At 47.0% G+C, this 21,090-nt stretch overlaps 1 protein-coding gene across 2 annotated transcripts in view; it reads left to right on the forward strand.

The window, feature by feature from the left end:
- Tbc1d10a (TBC1 domain family member 10A) overlaps window positions 1-21,090 on the forward strand; it is a 34,061-nt gene that overhangs the window by 7,319 nt on the left and 5,652 nt on the right. The window contains exons 1-3 of one of the 2 annotated variants that reach the window (XM_075944118.1): window positions 12,956-13,092; window positions 14,590-14,689; window positions 18,670-18,777. In XM_075944118.1, coding sequence (XP_075800233.1) covers window positions 14,645-14,689; window positions 18,670-18,777 — 153 coding nt within the window. In that variant the 5' untranslated portion in view covers window positions 12,956-13,092; window positions 14,590-14,644. Of the gene's footprint in view, window positions 1-12,955; window positions 13,093-14,589; window positions 14,690-18,669; window positions 18,778-21,090 lie in introns of those variants that run through there. The other variant, XM_075944117.1, reaches the window with a different exon arrangement.

Raw genomic sequence — 21,090 nt, forward strand, 5'->3', positions numbered from 1 at the left:
GCATTTAGGTTCCGTGTTTATGCTATGACAAACAATATTGCTATGAACATAGTTGAGCACATGTCCTTGTGGCACGGTTGAGCATTCTTTAGATATATATCCAAAAGTGGTATTGCTGGGTCTTGAGGAAGGTTGTTTCCTAATTTTCTGAGAAATCACCACACTGATATCCAAAGGGGTTGTACCAGCTTGCACTCCCACTAGCAATGCAGGAGTGTTCCCTTTTCCCCACAACCTCTCCAGCATAAGTTGTCATCAGTGTTTTTGATCTTTGCCATTCTTAAGGTGTAAGATGGAATCTCAGAGTTGTTTTGATTTGCATTTCTCTGATGGCTAAGGATGTTGAGCATTTCCTTAAGTGTCTTTCAGCCATTTTAGATTCCTCTGTTGCAAGTTCTCTGTTTAGGTCTGTACTCCATTCTTTATTGGATTATTTGTTCTTTTGATGACCAATTTCTTGAATTCTTTGTGTATTTTGGAGATCAGACTTCTGTCTAATGTGGGGTTGATGAAGATTTTTTCCCATTCTGTAGGCTGTCGTTTTGTCTTGTTGACTATGTCCTTTGCTTTACAGAAGCTTTTTAGTTTCAGCAGGTCCCATTTATTAATTGTTTCTCTCAATATCTGTGCTCCTGGGGTTATATTTAGGAAGTGATCTCCTGTGCCAATGTGTTCAAGTGTACTTCCCACTTTCTCTTCTATGAGGTTTTCAGTGTGGCTGGCTTTATGTTGAGGTCTTTGATCCATTTGGACTTGAGTTTTGTGCATGGTGATAGATATGGGTCTATTTTCATTTTTCTACATGTTGATATCCAGTTTACCAGCACCATTTGTTAAATATGCTTTCATTTTTTCATGTGATATTTTTTGCTTTTTGTCAAAAATCAGGTGTTTAAAAGTATGTGAATTAATATCCAGGTCTTCGATTCAGTTCCATTGGTCCTCCTGCCTGTTTTTATGCCAATATCAGGCTGTTTTCAATACTGTAGCTTTGTAGTGGAGTTTGAAGTCAGGGATTGTGATGCCTCCAGAAATTCTTTCATTGTACAGGATTGTTTTGGCTATCCTAGATTTTTTGCTTTTTTTCTTTTAATTAATTAATTTATTTATTATGTATACAATGTTCTGTCTGTGTGTATGCCTGCAGGCCAGGAGAGGGCACCAGACCTCATTGCAGATGGTTGTGAGCCACCATGTGGTTGCTGGGAATTGAACTCAGGACCTTTGGAAGAGCAGGCAATGCTCTTAACCGCTGAGCCATCTCTCCAGCCCCGATTTTTTGCTTTTCCATATGAAGTTGAGTACTGTTCTTTCAAGGTCTGTGAAGAATTTTGCTGGATATTGCATTGAATCTGTAGATTGCTTTTGGTAAGATTGCCATTTTTACTATGTTAATTCTACCTACCCAAGAGCATGGAAGATTTTTCCACTTTCTGGTGTCTTCTTCAATTTCTTTCTTCAAAGATTTAAAGTTCTTGTCACACAAGTCTTCCACTTGTTTGGTTAGAGTTACTTCGAGATATTTTATGCTATTTGTGGCTATTGTGAAGGGTGATGTTTCTCTGGTTTCTTTCTCAGCCCATTTATCATCTGTGTACAGGAGGGCTACTGATTTTTTTGAGTTAATCTTGAATCCTGTTACATTACTGAGTGTTTATGAGTTGTAGAAGTTCCTTGGTAGAATTTTGGGTTCGTTTATGTAAACTATCATATCATCAGCTGCTTGGCCTTTCTAAACCTCAGTTTCCCTGCAGAGAAAATAGAGCTCATCTATCTCAAACATTCTGAGAAATGGCCTTGGAAAAATGCTTTGGTAGGTAGCCTCAACACCAGGGGTCATTGTGGCACATTCCACAGAAGCCAGCACTTCCAGCATACTTTGTTCCTCTTGGATGAGCTTTGTGCACTGAACCAATGGTCCTCATGTGTGTGGAGATGTATTCAGATGGAAGGAAGCTTTATTTCTTTTTTTAAATCAGATTTATCTCTTTTTTAATTTTAAAAAGAGCTTTTAGTCTTTGAGGTTATGATATAATTACATCATTTCTCTTTTCCTTTCTTCCCTCCAAACCCTCACACACACCCCCACTCTTTACTCAAATTTATGGCCTCTGTTTTGTTTTTCAAGACAGAATTTCTCTATATAATATCCTTGGCTGTCCTGGAACTCACTCTGTAGACCAAGCTGGCCTCGAACTCAGAGATCCACCTGCTTCTGCCTCCTGAGTACTGGGATTAAAGGCATGCACCACCATTGCCCAGCTCAAGACAGGGTGTTTGTGTGTATCTTTGGAGCCTGTCCTAGAACTCAATCTATAGATCAGGCTGGCTTTGAACTCACAGAGCTCCTCTTGCCTCTGTCTCCCAAATGCTCGGATTAAAGGTGTGTGCCACCACTGCCTGGCTATGGCCTCTTCTTTAGTTGTCCCTCATGTGCAGTCGTGTGTGTGTTTATTCCTAACTATATAAATACAGCCTACACAGTCAGTATAATGTTACTTGTATATATAGTTTTCAGGGCTGATCATTTGGTATTGGATAACCAATAGATGAGCTCTTGTCAGGGAAGACTATTTCTCCCAGTCTTCTACTCTCATCCTTAATTGTCTGTGGCTCTTTGTTAGGGATGGGTTCCCGTGTGCTTTCCTTCTTCACGTTAGCACGCCTGTTAGTGTCAGTACCAGCCTAGTTCAGGTCGTGTTTAGGCAGCATGTTGGTGAGACCTCCTGGGTCTATTTATTTATTTTTGAGACAGTGTCTTCCTATGTAGCTCTGGCTAGCCTGAACCCTTATGTAAACCAGGCCAGTATTGAGCTCAGGGAGATCGGCCTAATTCTGCCTTCCAAGTGCTGCGATTAAGGGCCTGTGTCACTATGCTGAGCTTTGTCTTTTTCGTCTCTGGTAACCATTATGGGAGCAATGGGAAATTGATGGAGTAATGGAAATTGCCTTGTTTACAGGCAGGGAAACTGGCTGAACAAGGGATGGAACTGGGCCTGATATCTGGGGGTCTCAGTTTTCCATCCTACTAAAGTTGGTGATCGTCTTGTGGCCCCTCTTCCTGCCACAGTCTTAGGACTTCAGCCCAGCCCTAAATGTTTACTCTTCCTAACAGGTCTTCTGTGTTGTTTTGTAACTGAGTTGTTGCAAGGAATAGTACAACTCCTGTCCCATGTCTGCACACAAGGAATAGTACAACTCCTGTATAGTACAACTCCTGTCCCATGTCTGCACACAAGGAATAGTACAACTCCTGTATAGTACAACTCCTGTCCCATGTCTGCACACAAGGAATAGTACAACTCCTGTCCCATGTCTGCACACAAGGAATAGTACAACTCCTGTCCCATGTCTGCACACACACTGCCTTACTTGCACCCTGAAATGAGACAGAAAAGCTGGGTGTGAGGGAGCATAGGTTCCAGGAGCTCTTGCTCATTCTCAGTGCATCTGGCCGTGGACACTGTGTGACAGAACAATCTTCCTAGTCTGCTCCCAGGAAGATGCTATTTTTTTCTTTTTCCTCCCTGTCTTGACTCACAGGGAAGGGCAACCTAGACTCGGGTCTGGAAGAGCCCAAGTTCAAGACACCAGCAGACTTAGCTTTCAGGCCTCCTCCTGACACTTTCCAGCCATGTGACTTCTCTGGGCATTGGTGGCAGTGGAAGAGGATCTTAGGAGGAGGATGTTTAAAAAGCACCCAGCACATGTGTCCCTCGTGTGTGCAGCTCACTCGTCCATGGTCTTGGGGGTAAGGCAGGAGCCAGTTCTACTCAGCTTGAGGTCAGGAGTTCCCTGACCAATCAGGGCAGGTTGGGAATTCCCCCATTAGTTCCTTATTGAGTCGTTTGCAGCAAGGCCCTCTGACAGCCCTGACTCTAGGTCTGCTTTTCCTTCTATGTGGCCTGTGAAGAAAAAACAGAAGTGAGAGAGGAGGTAGGCTTACTGATAACTTCAGGGCAGTGTGTGGCAGAGGGCTGCCTGGGTCCTGTGTCCTCCTAGGGCCACCCAGTAATCTCCTGAGGAAGAGTCCAGGTTTGCCTCATAATTGCCATCAGCACTCTCCCTCTTTGTGCCTTGTGGACTTTTGTCCTGTTTTCCTGGCACGCCTAGGTGACCCCTCCATTCTCTCGCCATTGTTACCTAATGCCATTTCACAGAGGAGCTTGCGTGGTAGCCTTGTCACTTGTCTCTTCTGTGTCCCGCCACCCGGCTAGCTTTATACCCGAAATAATTACACGGAAACTGTATTCTTTTAAACACTGCTTGGCCCATTAGTTCCAGCCTCTTATTGGCTAGCTCTTACATATTGATCTAACCCATTTCTAATAATCTGTGTAGCCCACGAGGTGGCTTACCAGGGAAGATCTTAACTTGCGTCTGTCTGGAGTGGGAGAATCATGGTGACCCCTTGACTCAGCTTCTTTCTCCCAGCATTCTGTTCTGTTTACTTCACCCACCTAAGGGCTGGCCTATCAAATGGGCCAAGGCAGTTTCTTTATTAATTAACCAATGAAAGCAACAGATTAGAAAGAAATCACTCCCACATCAGACTTAATTCTGGGAGATGGGTTATCATTATAACCCTGATTTTACATCGGCAGAAGCCTCATCCCAGAGAGCTAAAGTGACTGGCAAAGTGTTGCACTGCTTGTGAGTGGGAGTTCATTGAGTGCTAATTTCCTGGGGCCAAAGTTTGTGTGCATCTCACTGAGTGCTGCAGTGGGGTGGCATAGTCAGAGAAGAGCAGAGGGCCTACCCTCACCTGCCAGGGATTGCTTGCCAAATACCCTGGGCAGTGATTAGCTTGATGAAAGTCCAAGTTTTCTCATCTGCCCAGTGGGGCTGGTAATTGGAGAATGCATCTCATGGGCTTTGTTATCAGGGTTAAATGAAATGATGTCAATTGGATGCTGAGCGGTGTCTGGTGCTTAGCAAGTGCCTGGTAAGTGTTATTACAGACTTCAGTCAAGTTAATTGAATAGAACTATAATGTTCTAAAAGGCCATCTTCAAGCAGATCTGAGCTCAGCCCTCTGCTAGCCTTCAAGATCCAGAGCTGTGTTAGGCTGGAGAGGGCATACTCCTACTTGTGCATCTGCCTGGTCTCAAGGCAGTCAGTTTTCCCAGCTTGTTGCTGAGAACTCAGACCTGAGGTCACAAAGGAAATCGTTCACCATGTGTTGATCAAGTAAGTGCCAGCTAGGTACTAGGTAATGGTCTTAGCCTGAGACGCACTGTAGAGTATGACCTGATGGGCTCGCTAGGAGCATACCTCCTCAAGGAATGCTGCCTCAGCAGAGCAGAGGTCAGGTGGGAAGCTGGACCTGCTCTGCTGGACTGCTCACATTCCCCACACAAGCCGTGCCCTTCCTGTTAACTTGCGCTTGTGCATACTGGGCTTTCTGCCTGCTATGTTCTTTCCCCCTTTCTCAGCCTAGCCACTTCCTGTCAGCCTTCAAACCTCAGTTTAAAAGTCAGCTCCCCAAACGTCTCCACCTTCACCCTGGGGCTTCTTGCAGATTCCTAGCACCTTTCCCAAGCTCTCTGCCCTCTTTTCAGTGTGTATGAGTTATTTATCCACCCAGCTGCTTCTGCACCATTGGCTTCTGCAAAGGCAGAGTCTGTATTCTATTCATCTTTCCTGTAAGGCTCTGGAGAGAAGTGTGTGGAGTGAAATGTGCTGATTGTGCAGTGCCTGGAGCAGTTAGAGGCGATACAGAAAGGAGAGGCAGTTTTGGATGAGATCTTCAGTGGTCAGTAGGAGCCAGGTAGAAGTGGAGGGCGGCTGAGAGAAGTGGCTCAGGGAGGGGGCACCTAGAGTAAAAGTAGGAGAGAGAGGAGTCATGTGCAAAGGACAGGAGGATTGGAGAACCAGGGGCTACAATTTTTGTTGTAGATGGGGGCAATAGGGAGCCAGGAAGTTTCAGAAGGAGGGCCCTTGTGAACACAGTGAGTCAGGATAGTAGGTGAGAGCTAACAGTTTGGTAAGGATGGTCTAGGGAGTCACACGTGGATCAGGGTGGACTCTGGGCGTCTATAAGGGAGATTGTGAGCTAAGTGCTCAGTCACAAGCAGAAAATGTCCAACACCACTCTGCCTGAGCACAGCTAGGTTTTGGGAAAGTGGTGGCTTCTGTTAAGAAGAGCCTCCACAGCTTCCTGTAGTTGTCAGGGAGAGCTGCCCTGGGCATTCTGCTATCTGTGCCCTCCCCAGCTTAGTGGACTAAAAGATGATTCCTTGAGTTTTGGAGTCTGCAAAACAGAACAGGGTGGAGCTGAGTAGAGTGGAGAGCTGGGCAGAGGCCAGGATGCCGAGGCCAGTGAAGGGTGGAGAGAACCTGTTTACCATTGTGCACTGACCCAGAGCCGGAAGGAGCAGAGCCAGTAAGTGCCTCATGGGATAGAGAGGTTGGTCCAGAACTCACTGCCACTGGGAGTGAGGGAGAATGAAGCAAGCCAGACTCTCTCACCCAGACAGGAGCCACTGCCAGCCAGCTCCAAGGCAGAGAGACCAGACCACAGGAGGGAGCACTAGGCTGCTACAGACATCACCTTTTCCCTGCCACCACAGCATGTCCTTGGGCAAGTCACTTACCCTCTGCACACCAGACCTCCCCAGCTGTCTGGGAAGGGTGTTCTTTTTCTTTTGTTTGTTGCTGTTTTGTTTTGTTTTTTGTTACAGGGTTTCTCTGTCTAACAATGCTGGCTGTCCTGGAACTCACTTTGTAGACCAGGCTGGCCTTGAATTCACAGAGAACCATCCACCTGCCTCTGCCTCTGGGATTAAAGGCATGTGCCACCTGGAAAGGGTATTCTTAACTGTGTGATCTGTCGGGCCTGACTGTTAGCCATTTGCACACCCTTACCTACCTTCTCCCATCCTCTAGTTCCCCCTCCATTCCTATGAAACTGGCTGTAAAGCTGTGTGTACTTTCAGGCATTACTACCTTTTAGAGTATGAACTCTAGAAGTTATCACTCTCTTTATCATATATCTTCCCAGCTCCCCTCTCTTCACAGTTAACCATATTTCTCTGCATATTTCTAATTCCCACACTTTGATTGGGATTTCCTCACGTGACCTTGTCTCTGTCCTAGAGGTGCAGGTATGAAAGCTGTTTCATATTCTTCTCTTTCTTAACTTAAGCGGTAGGGAAGAGAAGGGAAAGGGAGTATGACAAAGACAATCTGTGTTTTGTGTGGGGTACTAATATCTATTAGGTTAGTGTCTGAGTGACAGTCTCCACTTACAGGCTATCTAATGTGGGCAGATTGCTTAACCATGCTGAATGGAGGTGATAAGAACCGTTTCCAGGGGGAAATGTGTACCCTGTAGTGGCTCAGCAGAGTTAGTACATGGGCAGCTCTTGAGGCATCTTTACAGTTGCTCCCTGGGCAGGTGACATGAGTCACCCTATTAGAAATGAGAAACAGGGAGCTTAGAGGATGGAGAAGCAGAGCCCTTCTTTCTTTCTCATAGCTGAAACGTGATAGATGTAGCCGGTGGTGACACACACCATTAATCCCAGCATTCAGGAGACAGGAGCAGGTGGATCTCTGTGAGTTCGAGGCCATCCTGTTTTACAGAGTAAGTTCCAGGATAGCCAAGACTGTTTCACAGAGTAACCCTGCCTTGAGCCCCCACCCCCCAAAATAAAGTGATAGATGCCAGGAACTATAGTTCATGTGTCATAGAATAAATGACATCATCTCGTGGACCTCTGTGGCTTTCTACGTAAAATGAGGATGATCTTGTCCTGCCTGTGTCCAGGAGCTGCATTTGGGGACTAGTTAGAAGAGAAAATGAGTGTGAAAGTTATATTTCCAAATACAAGTTGTGAACTGGCTGCCATTTTCTGACTATCCACGGTGTGTGTTTATTCTTCATTGCAGTCCTGGGTAATACAAGATGTGTATGTGGTCCCTCTAAAGATGAAGTAGTGCTGGGGATGCAGCTCGGCAAAGACTGCCTTTTTACATCATACACAAGGCCCAGGGGTGATGTAGCCAGAGCTGAGCAGGTTGGGGGAAACTCCAGCTCATGGTTTCCAGCGAACAGACGGAGGAACTGTAATGCATTCCTAGGTGGGTTGACTTCAGGGGTGTCCCGTTTAGTATCCCTGACGAGTGAGATGAAAAGCACGAGTCCTGTGGTCTGTGGCTTTAGTAAGTATGTCTGCTTAGGGTTCAGGGAGTGCAGCTTGTAGGAGGGGAACCAAGGTGTATCTTCCACATAGGATATAAGGGTTCTGGGCATGTGCAGTACCTTACTGAGTTTGCTGGGCCAGGGGATTGAGAACAGAAGTCTAAAAGGACTAGGGAGAGAAACTTCAGGAACCTTAGGAAGTGGGCTTGTCGCTTTGAGCTTTTGGAAGCCTCTAACTTCTGAGTTTTGGGAGGGCTTGCAGAGAGTGGGGTATGTGAAGTGTCACTGCCACCTTGGGCCATAGGATGGCACAGCACAGCTAGGTCTGAGAGTCTGGGAGCCTGGCAGGATCTGTAGTCAGTTGCCACCTTTGTCTCTGAGTTGCCCTCCTCCTATTGGCAAACAGCAAATCGCCTAAGCATAGCATCTCCTGCTGAGGTTGTACTTGCCAGCAATGCCTGTCCATCCTATTGACCTTGCTGGGCAGTGTTACACATAGGCTGACTGACTCTCACTGTAGCTGTAAGAACACAGGCAGGAGATGGACTTCTCCAGGGGCCTGTGGGCCAGATAAAACCATGCATCATCTGGAACAGGCTCTGGTTTCCACAGACTACCATAGGGAGTCAGCGTCAGTGCATGAGTTACTGTGGCAGAGGAGAAGCTCTGGTCAGCCACCTACTTTCTAACTATGTGACTTTGCCTAAGCGTCTCTGATCTGGTCCACTCTCTTTATTGCCCAAATGGAAATTATAGTTAATCTGTTAGGGCTCCTTTTCGTTGAACATTAGAGAGACAAAGACAGTTACTGTAGGTAGAAGTGCCTTGTATATGCCTGAATATAATATATATGGAAGTTATGATGTCAGAGAAAATCAGGAGTAGGAGTTACTGCATAAGTGAGACCTGATTCAACCAGCAGTGGATAACACTAAGCAGTATGAGCAAACCCACACTGTAATGAACATTCATTTCAGATGTAATGTCTCCATCCATTCATGTAGTTACTGGAGTCCGTTCCAGAGGATTATATGTAACTTTAAAGAGTCTTTTTTTGAGCCAGGCGGGGTGGCACATGCCTTTAATCCCAGTACTCGGGAGGCAGAGGCAGGTGGATCTCTGTGAGTTTGATGCCAGCCTGGTCTTCAGAGCAAGTTCCAGGATTAGCTCCAAAGCTACAAGAAACTCTGTCTCAAAAACAAAACAAGTTTTTTTTTTTTTTAAAAAACTCAGGAGGCAGAGCAGGTACGTCTCTGAGTTCAAGCCAGCCTGGTCTACAGAGTAAGTTCCAGGACAACCAGGATTACACAGAGAAACCGTATCTCAAAAACTCAAAAATAAATAAATGATTCTTTATTAAAACTTTGTGTGTGTGCGTGCGCACACTTACATGTTTTCTAAGGAAAACAGACCTCAGGGGTCAAACTCTGGTTGTCAAGCTTGGAGGCAAGTACCTTCAGCCACTGAATCTCACTATCCTGTAAGTAGCTTTTTGATTGTTTGGGTCTTAGTCTGTAGTCCAGGCTAGCCTCAAACTCACGACACTCCTTCTGTCTCAACTTTCCAGGTGCTGGGATGTATGCCACTATGCCCAGCCTACCTAACTTAAAAAAACTGTCTGAAATTGATTTGAAAATCAGAGTGCATATTTCTACATGTAAGGGAAACTTCTTTCATAAAACATTTCAGTTATATGAATGTATACTTAATATAGAATGTGGGTCTTACCGTGGGCCTCAGTTTAAAGTCTGAGAAACAGTGTTGCAAGCCAGATGAAGGTCTGCAAATTGCACACACAGATGGTCAGGCTGTGAGGATACTGAGGGTTTGGCCTCTAGATGTGTAGGACTATAGCATAAAGGTCAAGAACATAGCTGTGGAGTCACGCAGCCCTTTGTTTCTTTTCAATTTTACTTCTTACAGTTGTGCATGTAGGTCTGGTATTCTGTTGTTAATGGAGAGAGTGACATTGTCCTGGGGGACATGTGATAAACACATGAAATCCTGAGACAGAATTAGTTAAGTAGTAAGTGATGTATAAATGCTAACTACTGTTGTTGTTAGGGGGTTTGATGGTATATGAGGCCCTGGTGCTGACAGAGAAGAGAGAAGAGAGAGCATTTCAGACAAGGGATACGCTGTATGTGTCTGGTATAAGAGGGCACGAGCACTGTAGCCCCAGAAGGTGGTGTTGAAATTAGAGGGAGGAGATACCAGGAAATTTCTGTCCTAGCTGGGGAAAGAACATTTAGCAGTAGAACCTGTTCAGCAGTAGGATGGCTGCCATGGAGATAAGCACTAGCCCGTGCCGTTCCAGTAAAAGCTGACCCCAGAGATTGCTCTTAGAAGGCTCTTTGGGTATTGAAACCCCCTCAGACCACCTTCAAGAAAGAGGATTGTTGCAGGGGCGGCCACTTGTTTGTCTCGGCTGCCCAGAACCAAAATAACCACACAGAAACTGCTTAATTAAAATACTGCTTGGCCCACTAGCTCTAACTTCTTACTGTAAGATGTAAGGCTAACTCTTACATCTCAGTTTAACCCATTTCTATTAATCTGTGTATCACCATGTGGCAGTGGCTTACCGGGAAAGATTTGGCATGTCTGTCTCTGGCAGCTCCATGGTGTCTCTCTCCTACTCCGCCTCTCTTCCTCTCAGCATTCAGTTCTGTCTTCCCCACCTACCTAGGTTCTGCCCTATCAACTAGGCCAAGGCAGTTTCTTTATTCATTAACCAATGAAAGCAACACACAAACAGAAGGACCTCCTACACCAGAGGGTTTTCTGGAAAGTGAGTGTGCTCCTGACCTGAAGCACCCTCACAGAGCATTTGGTCAGTTTCTCTCTCACTACTAGCAATTGGCTCATACACTCCACACTGTCAGGAGGGAGCCACCTTAGGGCCTTTATACCACCAAGCTGTTTAAAGCACTCCCAACCTCCCAGCTTCATCCCTCAGCTCCCCTCTTGGCATCCTTTTAAAGTCAATTTACAGTATCGCCTGTACACATATCAAAGAAAACAAGCACAGAAAAGGAAGGGGACTAGCTTGTTGGCTTTTGTGTTTGTTTCGTTTTGTTTTGTTTTTAGTTTTTAGTTTTATTTACTGTGTATGAGTGTTTTGCCTGTATGTATGTCTATGTACCAGTGCCTGTGGAGGTCAGAAGAGGGCATCGGATCCTCTGGAACTGAAATTATAGACACCTGGTCGCTGTCATGTGAGTGCTGGGATCCAAACCCAGGTACTCTGGAAGAGCAGTCAGTATTCTTAACTGCTGAGCTATCTCTCCAGCCCTGGTGGGACTTGGTTGTTGTAGAAACCAGACATACTTTTTAGGATCCTGACTGACACTACCGAAGGATCTTTAACCTGATTTTTAAAAAATGGACATCCTGTGTGGGAAGACATTCCCACCTGTAGTTGGAAACCGTGCGGAGTGCTAGGGACAGCCAGGCCTCAGTGTCTGCCCTCCCAACCTTCAGATTAAGTTCTTTTACTGGAAGAGAAGCCATTTAAATGAGTATATTTCCTCAAAATTTCCCCAGTTCAAGGTTTTAAATTTAAAACAAATCTTCTATTTGATAGGCACATTGAGAGCAATAGCTGTTTGTCTTTCTGGAAACTTGCCTACAATCAGGGGTGTCTTAGAATCCAGGAAACATGACCTTTTGTTTTGTGCCCTGTTTGAATTCTGCGTTGCTGTTTGGCACTGGGGCTTTGAAACTGCCAAAGATATCATCTGGTATCAGCTGACAGAACTTTTAGCATGTTTGCCTGTGTTTGCAGTTGGGAGAATAGGTGTCCCTGAGGCCCTACAGTCACATTTTACCAACAAAAACCAGACCCCGGGATTGAGCTGGCATATAGGCAGGGATTTCATCTCAGGGGGATTCTTTGGCAACTAGCAGTTTCAGTTGTAAGTCTCATCTTCTTTGAACCTTAGTTTCCTATCTGCACAGAGGGCTGAATCAGATGTTATCACACCCATTACTGCTAGAACTTCCTGTTTTCTCATGGGCACCCTACCCTCGGTTTAGTTAACTAGAAGACCATCACTGACTTGTTGCCTAAGTGAATACTGTTGTTGGTATACAGGTCATTGTGGCGTGGGGTGTAGGGACCTTTGATGTTTGCTTCTTAGGTATTTGGGGTTTGCTGAACATGTGTATCCTCTTGTTAATTATTTGACAGTTTTGTGTTTTCTCTCTCTCTAAAACTAACTCTTTCTCTCTCTCTGTCTCTGTCTGTCTGTCTGTCTCTCTCTCTCTCTCTCTCTCTCTCTCTCTCTCTCTCTCTCTTCGAGACAGGGTTTCCCTGTAACTTTGGAGCCTGTCCTGGAACTGTAGCCCAGGCTGCCTTGAACTCACAGAGATCCATCTGGCCCTGCCTCCCAAGTGCTGGGATTAAAGGTGTGCGCCACCACCATGACACTGCTTTGTTTTTACCCAAGAGAGAAAGAAAGTAACTTTGTGCCTTGGACCTGCCCTAGGTTGGAGAGATAGTTTAAGGCACAGTGACTAGTGTCAGTGTGTTAAGAGGCCCGGTTTTTTGTTTTTAATCCTAGGCAAATTCTATTCCAAGGCTGAGTTCAGGCTCAGTTCCCCAGATAAAGCGCACTAAACAAGAGGACTTGCCTTTTGGCATCCTGGAGGCCTCAGCTCTGCCAGGGCCCCTCCCTCTGCACTTGCAACCAGTAAAAGTCACAGCAACCTATTTCCTTCCGGCATAGAGGATCAGAAACTCTAGCTCTGGGCCAGGCCCAGCTCTACCATGTCCTGTTACTGAGAGCTCCACAGAGCTGACTCAAGTCCTCCTACCCTGTGCCCCTTTCAGGGCAGTCAATAGGACCGAATGCCAGCTTTGGGCTGTGTAGGGTCTGACTTGGAATTGAGTCCAGGTTCCTCACTGATTTTCTCTCTGACTCTGAGCAGGATACCCTCCCTGGGTATGTTAGCTTCTCTGTGCCTGTTTCCTCGTCTGTATTTAATCCTTTCTTAATACTGTAAAGTACTTAATTTTTTAATGATTTTTTAAAATTTTATGTGCACTGGTGTTTTGCTTGCCTGTATGTCTGTGTGAGGGTGTTGGATCCCCTGGAACTGGAACTACAGAGAGTTGTGAACTGCCATATGGGTGCTGGGAATTAAATCTGGGTCCTCTGGAAGAACAGTCAGTGCTCTTAACCACTGGCTGAGCCATCTCTCCAGCCCCCAAGTACTTTCAGTTTTTGTTTTTATTTTGTTTTGTTTTTTTTGACAGGATGTCATGTTTCCCAGGCTGGCCTTAAACTTCTGCCTCTGCCAGGATTATGCCCAGTTTATAAAATACTACTTTTTTTTTTTCTGGAAGTACTGAGAATTGAACACAGTGCCTGGCACATGCTAGGCATCCACTCTATCACTGAGCTACAAATCATCAGACCAAGTACCACTTTCTTACTTGGGGAATTGGGGGGAACTTCACAAAAACACAACAAAGAAATGTAAGATTTTAATAAGCTAGTACTTTAAAATGCACTTAAGGAAACTGTGTGTGTGTGACAGAGTTGTACATGTACATTTGTGTTACATGTTTGTCTGCTTTGCCATGACTCTGTAGGCCGGATAAGAAATCATATGTACAATGCCTGTATTATAAATGTAGTTTCCTTCTTTTCTCTGTTTTTGAGAGTTCTGTGAACTTGTGGGTCTCCAGGGCTTATTCTCTGAGGAAGCTTACTCAGTGACTGCTCTCCACATAAGACAGGGATTCCTCCCCCAACCCACCTCTGCCTGCTTTGGTGTTGATCTGCTTGGGCTGGTCCTCGGCACCCATCAAATGTCAACTCTACAAGGGGTCTGGGAACAAGAATCTGCTTAGCCTGCCCAGAACTGACACAGCTGCTCAGTCAGTAGGTGCACAAATAGAGAAGGTGGCATTTGAAGGACTTTGAAGTGTCTGTATGGTTTTAATAGGTGGAGACCACTTGGGGAGCATTCCTGCCAAAGGGTTGGCCTGAGGAGAGGTTGAGAGGTGGGAAAGAGCGAGCGTGTAATTGGGAAAAGTGAGTAATGAGTTTGGCTCAGGTGAAAAGGTGAGCATGATATTTCTGTACTTGCTTGACTAGTTTTTGCATCCAGCTTTACTCTTACATGCTGGCCCCTGAAGAGCTTATTTACTAAGGCAGGCCTGAGACAGGAATGTTTGACTTCAGTGCACAGAGGCATACATCAGCCTTTGACCCGGAGAGGCAAGGTGTCCCTGATCCCTTGACACATCGGGAGAGTAGGCACCTGCACCTGTTGTATCTGGCCTGCGACGTTTGTGCTCATCTGTAGCAGGGCATCATGAGTCTGCAGACCTGAAGGAGGTCGAGAGGCAGAGTGCAGTGGACTACAGGGCTGGCCAGAACCAGGGCCTTTGCTTGTCTTGACACATCTGATACCCTGCCCTGCATCCACAGGCTGGAGGAAGTTCCCCTGGAGGTGCTGAGGCAGAGGGAGTCCAAGTGGCTGGACATGCTCAACAACTGGGACAAATGGATGGCCAAGAAGCACAAAAAGGTAAGGGGCCTGGCCTTGCGCAGTCTGGGGGGAGAGGGAAAGGGGGGATGAACTTCATCTTTATAGCAAAATGGGGCTTCTCCAACTGCCAGACTGCCTTAGGGGTCCTCTATTGGTCAGGTGGGGAGTAAACCTGGCTTTAGGACTGGGACAGAGTTAGGACCTGGCATCTGACTTCAGCGAAGAGCTGCATAGAACTTTGTCCTGGAGTTAAACCTCAGAGCCGCTCTGTAGCCAACAGCCCTCATTGGTAATTTTGCTTTACACCTGGCAGAAGAAGGGCTGAAGAGCTTCCTAATTTTAATGCAGCTAACTTGTGGGAGCATTTTTAGGGTTCATGTCTTGAGTGCAATAATCTAGCTGACACCCTGATGAAGTTAGTAGTAGCAACACGCTTGCTTTACTAATGACCTAAGAGTCAAGATTTGAAGCCAGGCAGCAAGCTTTAATGTCTGCACTGTTGACCCCCACAGTAAGGGCCTTCTTCACCACCAAGACAAGTTGATGATTTTCCTCTTGTCTCCTGGCCAGAGTGAAAAGAAAGAAAAGTAACCCTATAATTTACAAGTAGTGTTACAGAAATGAGAATACCCATTCTCTGTCTATTTAGACTGTCCTTAGGTATAGACTTGGTCCACCTATGGGAACATCATACTCAATTACCTTTCTGACGTGTGTGTGTCAATGTCCTCGGGAGCCCTTTGCAGAGTTTAATCTCTGCCTGGCCTCTCATGACCACAGTCTGTGCAAATTCCCAACCTACAAAGTTAGCTCACTGCTTCCTGTCAGCAGCTGACACACTTGTCTGCTGGCCCAGAGCTGCAAGTCTGGAGAGAGTGTGGGCTCAGTCTCACGTGTGTCCTCATGCGTGAGCTATGTAATTTAGGACAAGTCGTCTCCCTCTCCTCAGACTCAGAGCCCTTAGTCTAGTGGGAGTGCTAAGCCTTTTTATGAGGATCCTTACAAGGTGGTAACAGGAAGTACTTCACATGCTGCCAAGCGGGAGAGGCTCATCCAGGCTGGGGCTCTTTCTTGCTATTCTGTGTAGGGTTGGGAGTAGAGTTCAGTAATAGAATATGTGCTTAGCATGTGCAAGGAAAGAAAGAATCTTCCCCTCCCTTCTCCTTCTTTCACCCCCCACCCCCCGAGAGAGAGAGAGTGTGTGTGTGTTGCTCTATAAACCATCTTGCTGTAGTTCTTCTAAGTGCTGGGATTATCACCATACCTGATAAACTCAGTATTTTTAGGACACTTATTCTCCAGTTGTTCCCTGGCTAACTTTGGGGCACTACCTTATCTTCCCTGCAGTTCTTACCCTGAGCTGTAGCTAGCTCTGTACCTCTCTTTTGTAGCTGTGGGGACCTCCTCTAGTAGATCACCCTGAAACCCTTCCTTTTCCCTTTGACTTCCCTGGCACTGTGGGTAGAGCCAAGGGCTGCCTTTGCCCAGCAGAGGCCTTCAGAGACATGCTTTAGCCCATGATACTCAGAAACCCAAACCAAGACTGCTGCCTCAGCTGTGGCCACATCAGGCTCTGCTTGGGTAACTCCTGCCTGGCTCTGGAAGCATGGATTCTTCCACTCAGGAAGTCATGTCACAGGAAGGGTAATAACCATTCTGGGAAGTGGTCTCAGACCCAGCATTTCTCCTGGATTCATCCTTAGTCCTGCTAGGAGGATGCCTTCCTCCACCTCCCAGTTGTGCTCAGGACAGAAGTGAAGGCCTACAGGGAGTCAGGACTCTGCCCTCCCAGAGTTCAGCAGGCAAGGGTGTGGCTTCACTTAGCTGTCATTGATGACCCCCTTCAAGTTTGCCATAGAGACTGGCAATCTTTTGAGTATTCTGGCCGTACTTCCTCGTGTGTTATCCTAACTCATTCTGTCCGTCCTCCCTAAGGCAGGCTGATGACCATGTCCAGTACCTTTGTGCTCAATTGTAGGGATCTGGAAAAGGCTGGATGTGCACTTGACTCTCCATTTCCTGCCCTCGCCCTGGTGTCTATGGGAGCATCACAGTAGGCTGAGTGTGTCCAGGACTGTCCTGCAGCAGGCATGTGTGATGGGCTGAGAGAAGGTTGTTTTATGCTGACTTTTCCCAAGTGTGGGAGCTTGAAGGACCTGTGGCTCTGCACTGTCCTATGTCCCACTGCCAAAGCCTGCCAAAAGTGGCTTCCTTAAGGTGACCCTTGTCCCACAGCAACAGGAAATTGTCCCCAGTGTCTATGCAGTTCTCTTCCGCTCCCTTCACTCCCAGTTTTCAAGCGGTCAGAAGCCCCAGCTTGGCTCTTTTGAGTAGCCAGCTGCTATTCCTTACTGACTGCATTCTACAGCCTGGTGTCTGTCTCCTTCCTGGTCCTTAAGTTGCTCTTAACTCTAGAAACTTTCCTTTTACTTATGCTCGTCATCAGGAAGGCCAGCCACTTTGCAACCCTCTTGTGAGGCTTTAAATGTGAGCAGCTGAATCCCTTTCTGGGATGGTGGTGGAGAGAAAGCCCCACACTAAGCACATTTCTCCTCTAAAGGAAATTTGTCAAGCTTCCACAGAAACATGTAATGTTATTCAGATATTAAAGCAGGTAAGAAGTGGCTGGTCCAAGGGTAGTGTGGGATTCAAACCCACATCAGGTGTTCTCATGCCACAAGCACTGGTCCCCTTGATCTCAGGCCAGGCTGCTTAGTGCAGGGGTGAAGGAGGGTCACTGCCTCTCGACCCTATCCTTTCTGCCATCACCCCACAAACTCAGGCCCTCTTTGCCCCTTTGCGCTCACCCGACTGATAGGTCAGACAGCTACCCTGAAAACTTCTTTTGGGGATCAAGCCCAGGAGGAGCCTACTTCCTTTCGCCTATAGATTTCTGAGGGACCAGTGGGGTAGGAAGTACACAGGGTTGGGTCCCTCCAGCCTGTGTGGCACAGTGTAGAGGTGGTAGGGTTTCTGAGCCTGTGCTAATAAGAGTTTTCCCTGTTCTGAGGAAAGATGTTGTTCTTTGTTTTCAAATTTTCATGTAAGTATATATTTATTGTACATTGAGCATATTCCTATCTGTATCCCTTTCCTCTCTCCTTCCCTTTAATATCTTTTGTTCCCTTAAATAGTTCTGTGTCTTCTTCAAAGGCATGATAGTAGGCTGGCCATGGTAGCACATGTGTTACTCTGTGGATCTCTGTGAGTTCAAGGCCAGCCTGGTCTACACAGCAAGTTCCTGGCTAGCCTCCCTCTGCCTCCCAAGTGTTGGGATTCAAGGTGTACAAGTGAAAATGAGAACATGACACTTTAAGGTATGGTTGAGGAGGTTTCTATTGTAGATATGAGGGAGAGAACAGCCAAAGGCATCTGGAAGAATCCAGAACAGGGAAAGAAAGAAAAAGACTGAACATGGCCAGCAGACTGGACTGGGCAGTGAGAGGGAGGGACAACCTAGAGAGGAGACCAGGAACCAAGAGCAGAGGACTGAAATGACAGGATTGCACAGAAAAGAGAAGCTGGGGGAAGAGAAGAGAAGCCTTGGACTGGAGAAGGTAGGGTTGTAGTGAGAAGAGCTAAGAGAGCCACAGACAGGTACTGAATGAGCCTGGAGCCCTGCATTCACTTTGATAGGCTAATAGGCACCACAGTTAGCCATTTGTCCCAGATCTTTGAGTCCTAACAGTATGTCCCACTATGCTTGGCTTCTTCTTTGTAAGTGGGTTTGATGTCTGCAGGGGATCCCAGAACCAATCTCCCATGGTTACTGACAGTTGACTGTAGTTGTGGGGTCCAGAAGTCCCTGTGTTGTCATTAGAGAATGTGCACTTTGCCATTACCTGGTGGCAGCATGTCTAATCGCAGTCCCCATTCCCGCCATGGGCTCTGCATTGCAGGGTAGGAAAGCCCTCAGTCCCTTTCTGCTCTTGTGTGAATGCTCACTGAAGGCCCACCAAGCCTTGGCAGAGGAGCTGCCAGGGTGGATGCTTGGGCACAGCTGTCTTTTTGACTTTCAGATTCGTCTTCGGTGCCAGAAGGGCATCCCACCTTCTCTGCGGGGACGGGCTTGGCAGTACCTGTCAGGAGGCAAGGTGAAACTTCAGCAGAACCCTGGAAAATTTGATGTGAGTTTTCTTTCCTTTACTTCATCTGCCTGTTGTGTCTCTGGATTGGGCATCTCCCCTGGCAGTGGATCTCCCATGTGCAGCCCTAGGCTTCAGCAAGATGGACAATTGGCAGGACTTCTACTCACAACCTGACTGCTCAAGACCCAGATTGGCCCAGTCACTGAACCACATCTCCTGGGGGCTGTTGTTCATCTAAGATTCCACCCTTAGCAGGCCTAGTGGAATGAACTTCATTACAGCTCTGCACCCTATTCTAGCCCTTTCTCTCTGCAGTTACTCAGGTTTGCTTTTATGGTTGAGCTCAGTGCATTACTTCACAGCTCCTGGTCATCAGGAAGTGACCCTCAGACCACATCCCTTCCTGGTGCCTCTAACATGTGCCGTAGTCTGTTAGGATCACAAGAGCCTTCACATTTCTTGGCCCCCATCCTCTATCTACTCTGTCTCCTGTCTTTAAGCCTAGAGAGACATGGTCCACTAGGTGGTCTTCACAGCTACTTGAGGTCAGAAGCCAGTCAGTCAGTAGTCAGAGACAATGCCTTCTATAGTCATGCCCCACCATCCTGCTCCCCAGCTCTCTCCCCATGGCTCCCATGGCATAATACTTTTCCATTCATTGAACTGAACTGCAGAGCCTGTTACCCTTGGAGAATACCATGGTAACAGTTGACCCAGCTTACCTCCAGACTTGGCTCCAGGCATTAGGGGTTCCTCCAGGCCATTGGGACTAACAATAGGCAGTGAGACAGAGCTGCCAGCCACCAACTCTTCATTGATATGCTTAATACTTCAGTAAATAACTTCTCTCTGTTCTCTGTGAAGAGTGGTCAGGGGCAGAGCAGGGCAGCCTGGAGTTTACACTGTTGGCCTGAAGAGGGCTCGAGCTATTTGTTGGCAGCATTTGGTCCTGGGAGACAGAGAGCCTGATGGGGTGGCAGCACTTGGCTAGAGGCAGCTGTGAATTGGGTTTGATAGTGCCAAGGGTGCCTTTTAGGCTCAGAGCCAGTAACTATGTTCTCAATACTCATTAAAAGAAAGGGTGAGTGGATCTTCCCATACAACACCGAGATCAGGTCCCACAAGAGCAACTTGATTCTCTAATCTTCCCTCTAGTAGTAATGCCTCCTGTATTCCAGGGGCTCCATCCTGGCCAGGGCTGGCAGTGTGAGGATGGGCCCAGACATAAGCATAAAGGCAGGCTGTGAGTAGCTAGCCTCCTGGTGCATGGTCTAGAAGGAGTGTGTCCACAGTGCAGTGAAACACAGAGCTTTGGTTTTTGGGGGGTCTTTTGGTTGTTTTTTGTTTGTTTAGTTTTTTAAGACAGGGTTTCTCTTTGTAGTCCTGACAGTCCTCACTTTGTAGACCAGGCTGGTTCGAACTTAGAGATCTGTCTGCCTCTGCCTCCTGAGTGCTGGGATTAAAGGTGTGCGCCACCACCCAGCAGAAGCACAGAACTTTGTACATGTGTGCCTAGATTAGTGCCAGAGAGGAAATGGCCACCCCTGAGATGGCTGGTAGGTTGCTTATATAAAGAGGTAGATTTGTCTTGGAACCCTGAAGATGTATGGTGGGTCATCATGGCAATACTGGGGCCCCAGTGTTTTCAAGCACACCTGGAAAGACTTACCTGGGGAAGATCTAGAGAAAGTAGCGAGGGTGGGGTGTTCTCTTCTGCTCTGAGTGCCTGAGCCCTGGGGAAGCACAGAGCCGATCTGTGGTGTCAGTGCTCTTACCTGTTCTCAAGCTCCGGGCCCTTCTGCATACACTACAGCATCTGGTGGCTCCATTTTCTCCAGCACTTGCTCTTTCTTGCCTCTTCCTTGGCAGAATCTTCCTGCTTTTTTTGGTTTTCTCTGACTTCATCTCCTTAAGCACCTCAAGCACCACTTAGGTTCACAGAGGCTGCAGTCCTAACGACTGCACCACACACGGGTCTGCTGGCAGCTGCACCTGCCTGTGGTATTCAGCATCCCTTTCCCTGGAGGCCCTGCAGCTGGGCTGCTGAGGTTCCCGATCCCACATCCAAGGAGCTGACTTTTGGGGTTCTCAGGAGCCACTAGAAGAATCGAGTGAACCTTCTTCCTGAGAAAAGCAAGCCTGCATTGTACTCAGGTGATACAGGGGAGTACACAGACCACTAACTTGAGGGGGTGGTGCCCACTCCTTCCACTGAAAAATCCCAGCCCCTTCCTCTGCCCTGCAACCTTCAACACTCCATGAGCCTCACCTCATTGTTTGCTTTCCAGCCCAGTTTCTGACATACTAGAGACAGGAGACAGAATAGAGATTGGGGCCAAGAAATGTGAAGGC

Source organism: Microtus pennsylvanicus, chromosome 12, assembly GCF_037038515.1.
Source record: "Microtus pennsylvanicus isolate mMicPen1 chromosome 12, mMicPen1.hap1, whole genome shotgun sequence".
Lineage (NCBI taxonomy): Eukaryota > Metazoa > Chordata > Mammalia > Rodentia > Cricetidae > Microtus > Microtus pennsylvanicus.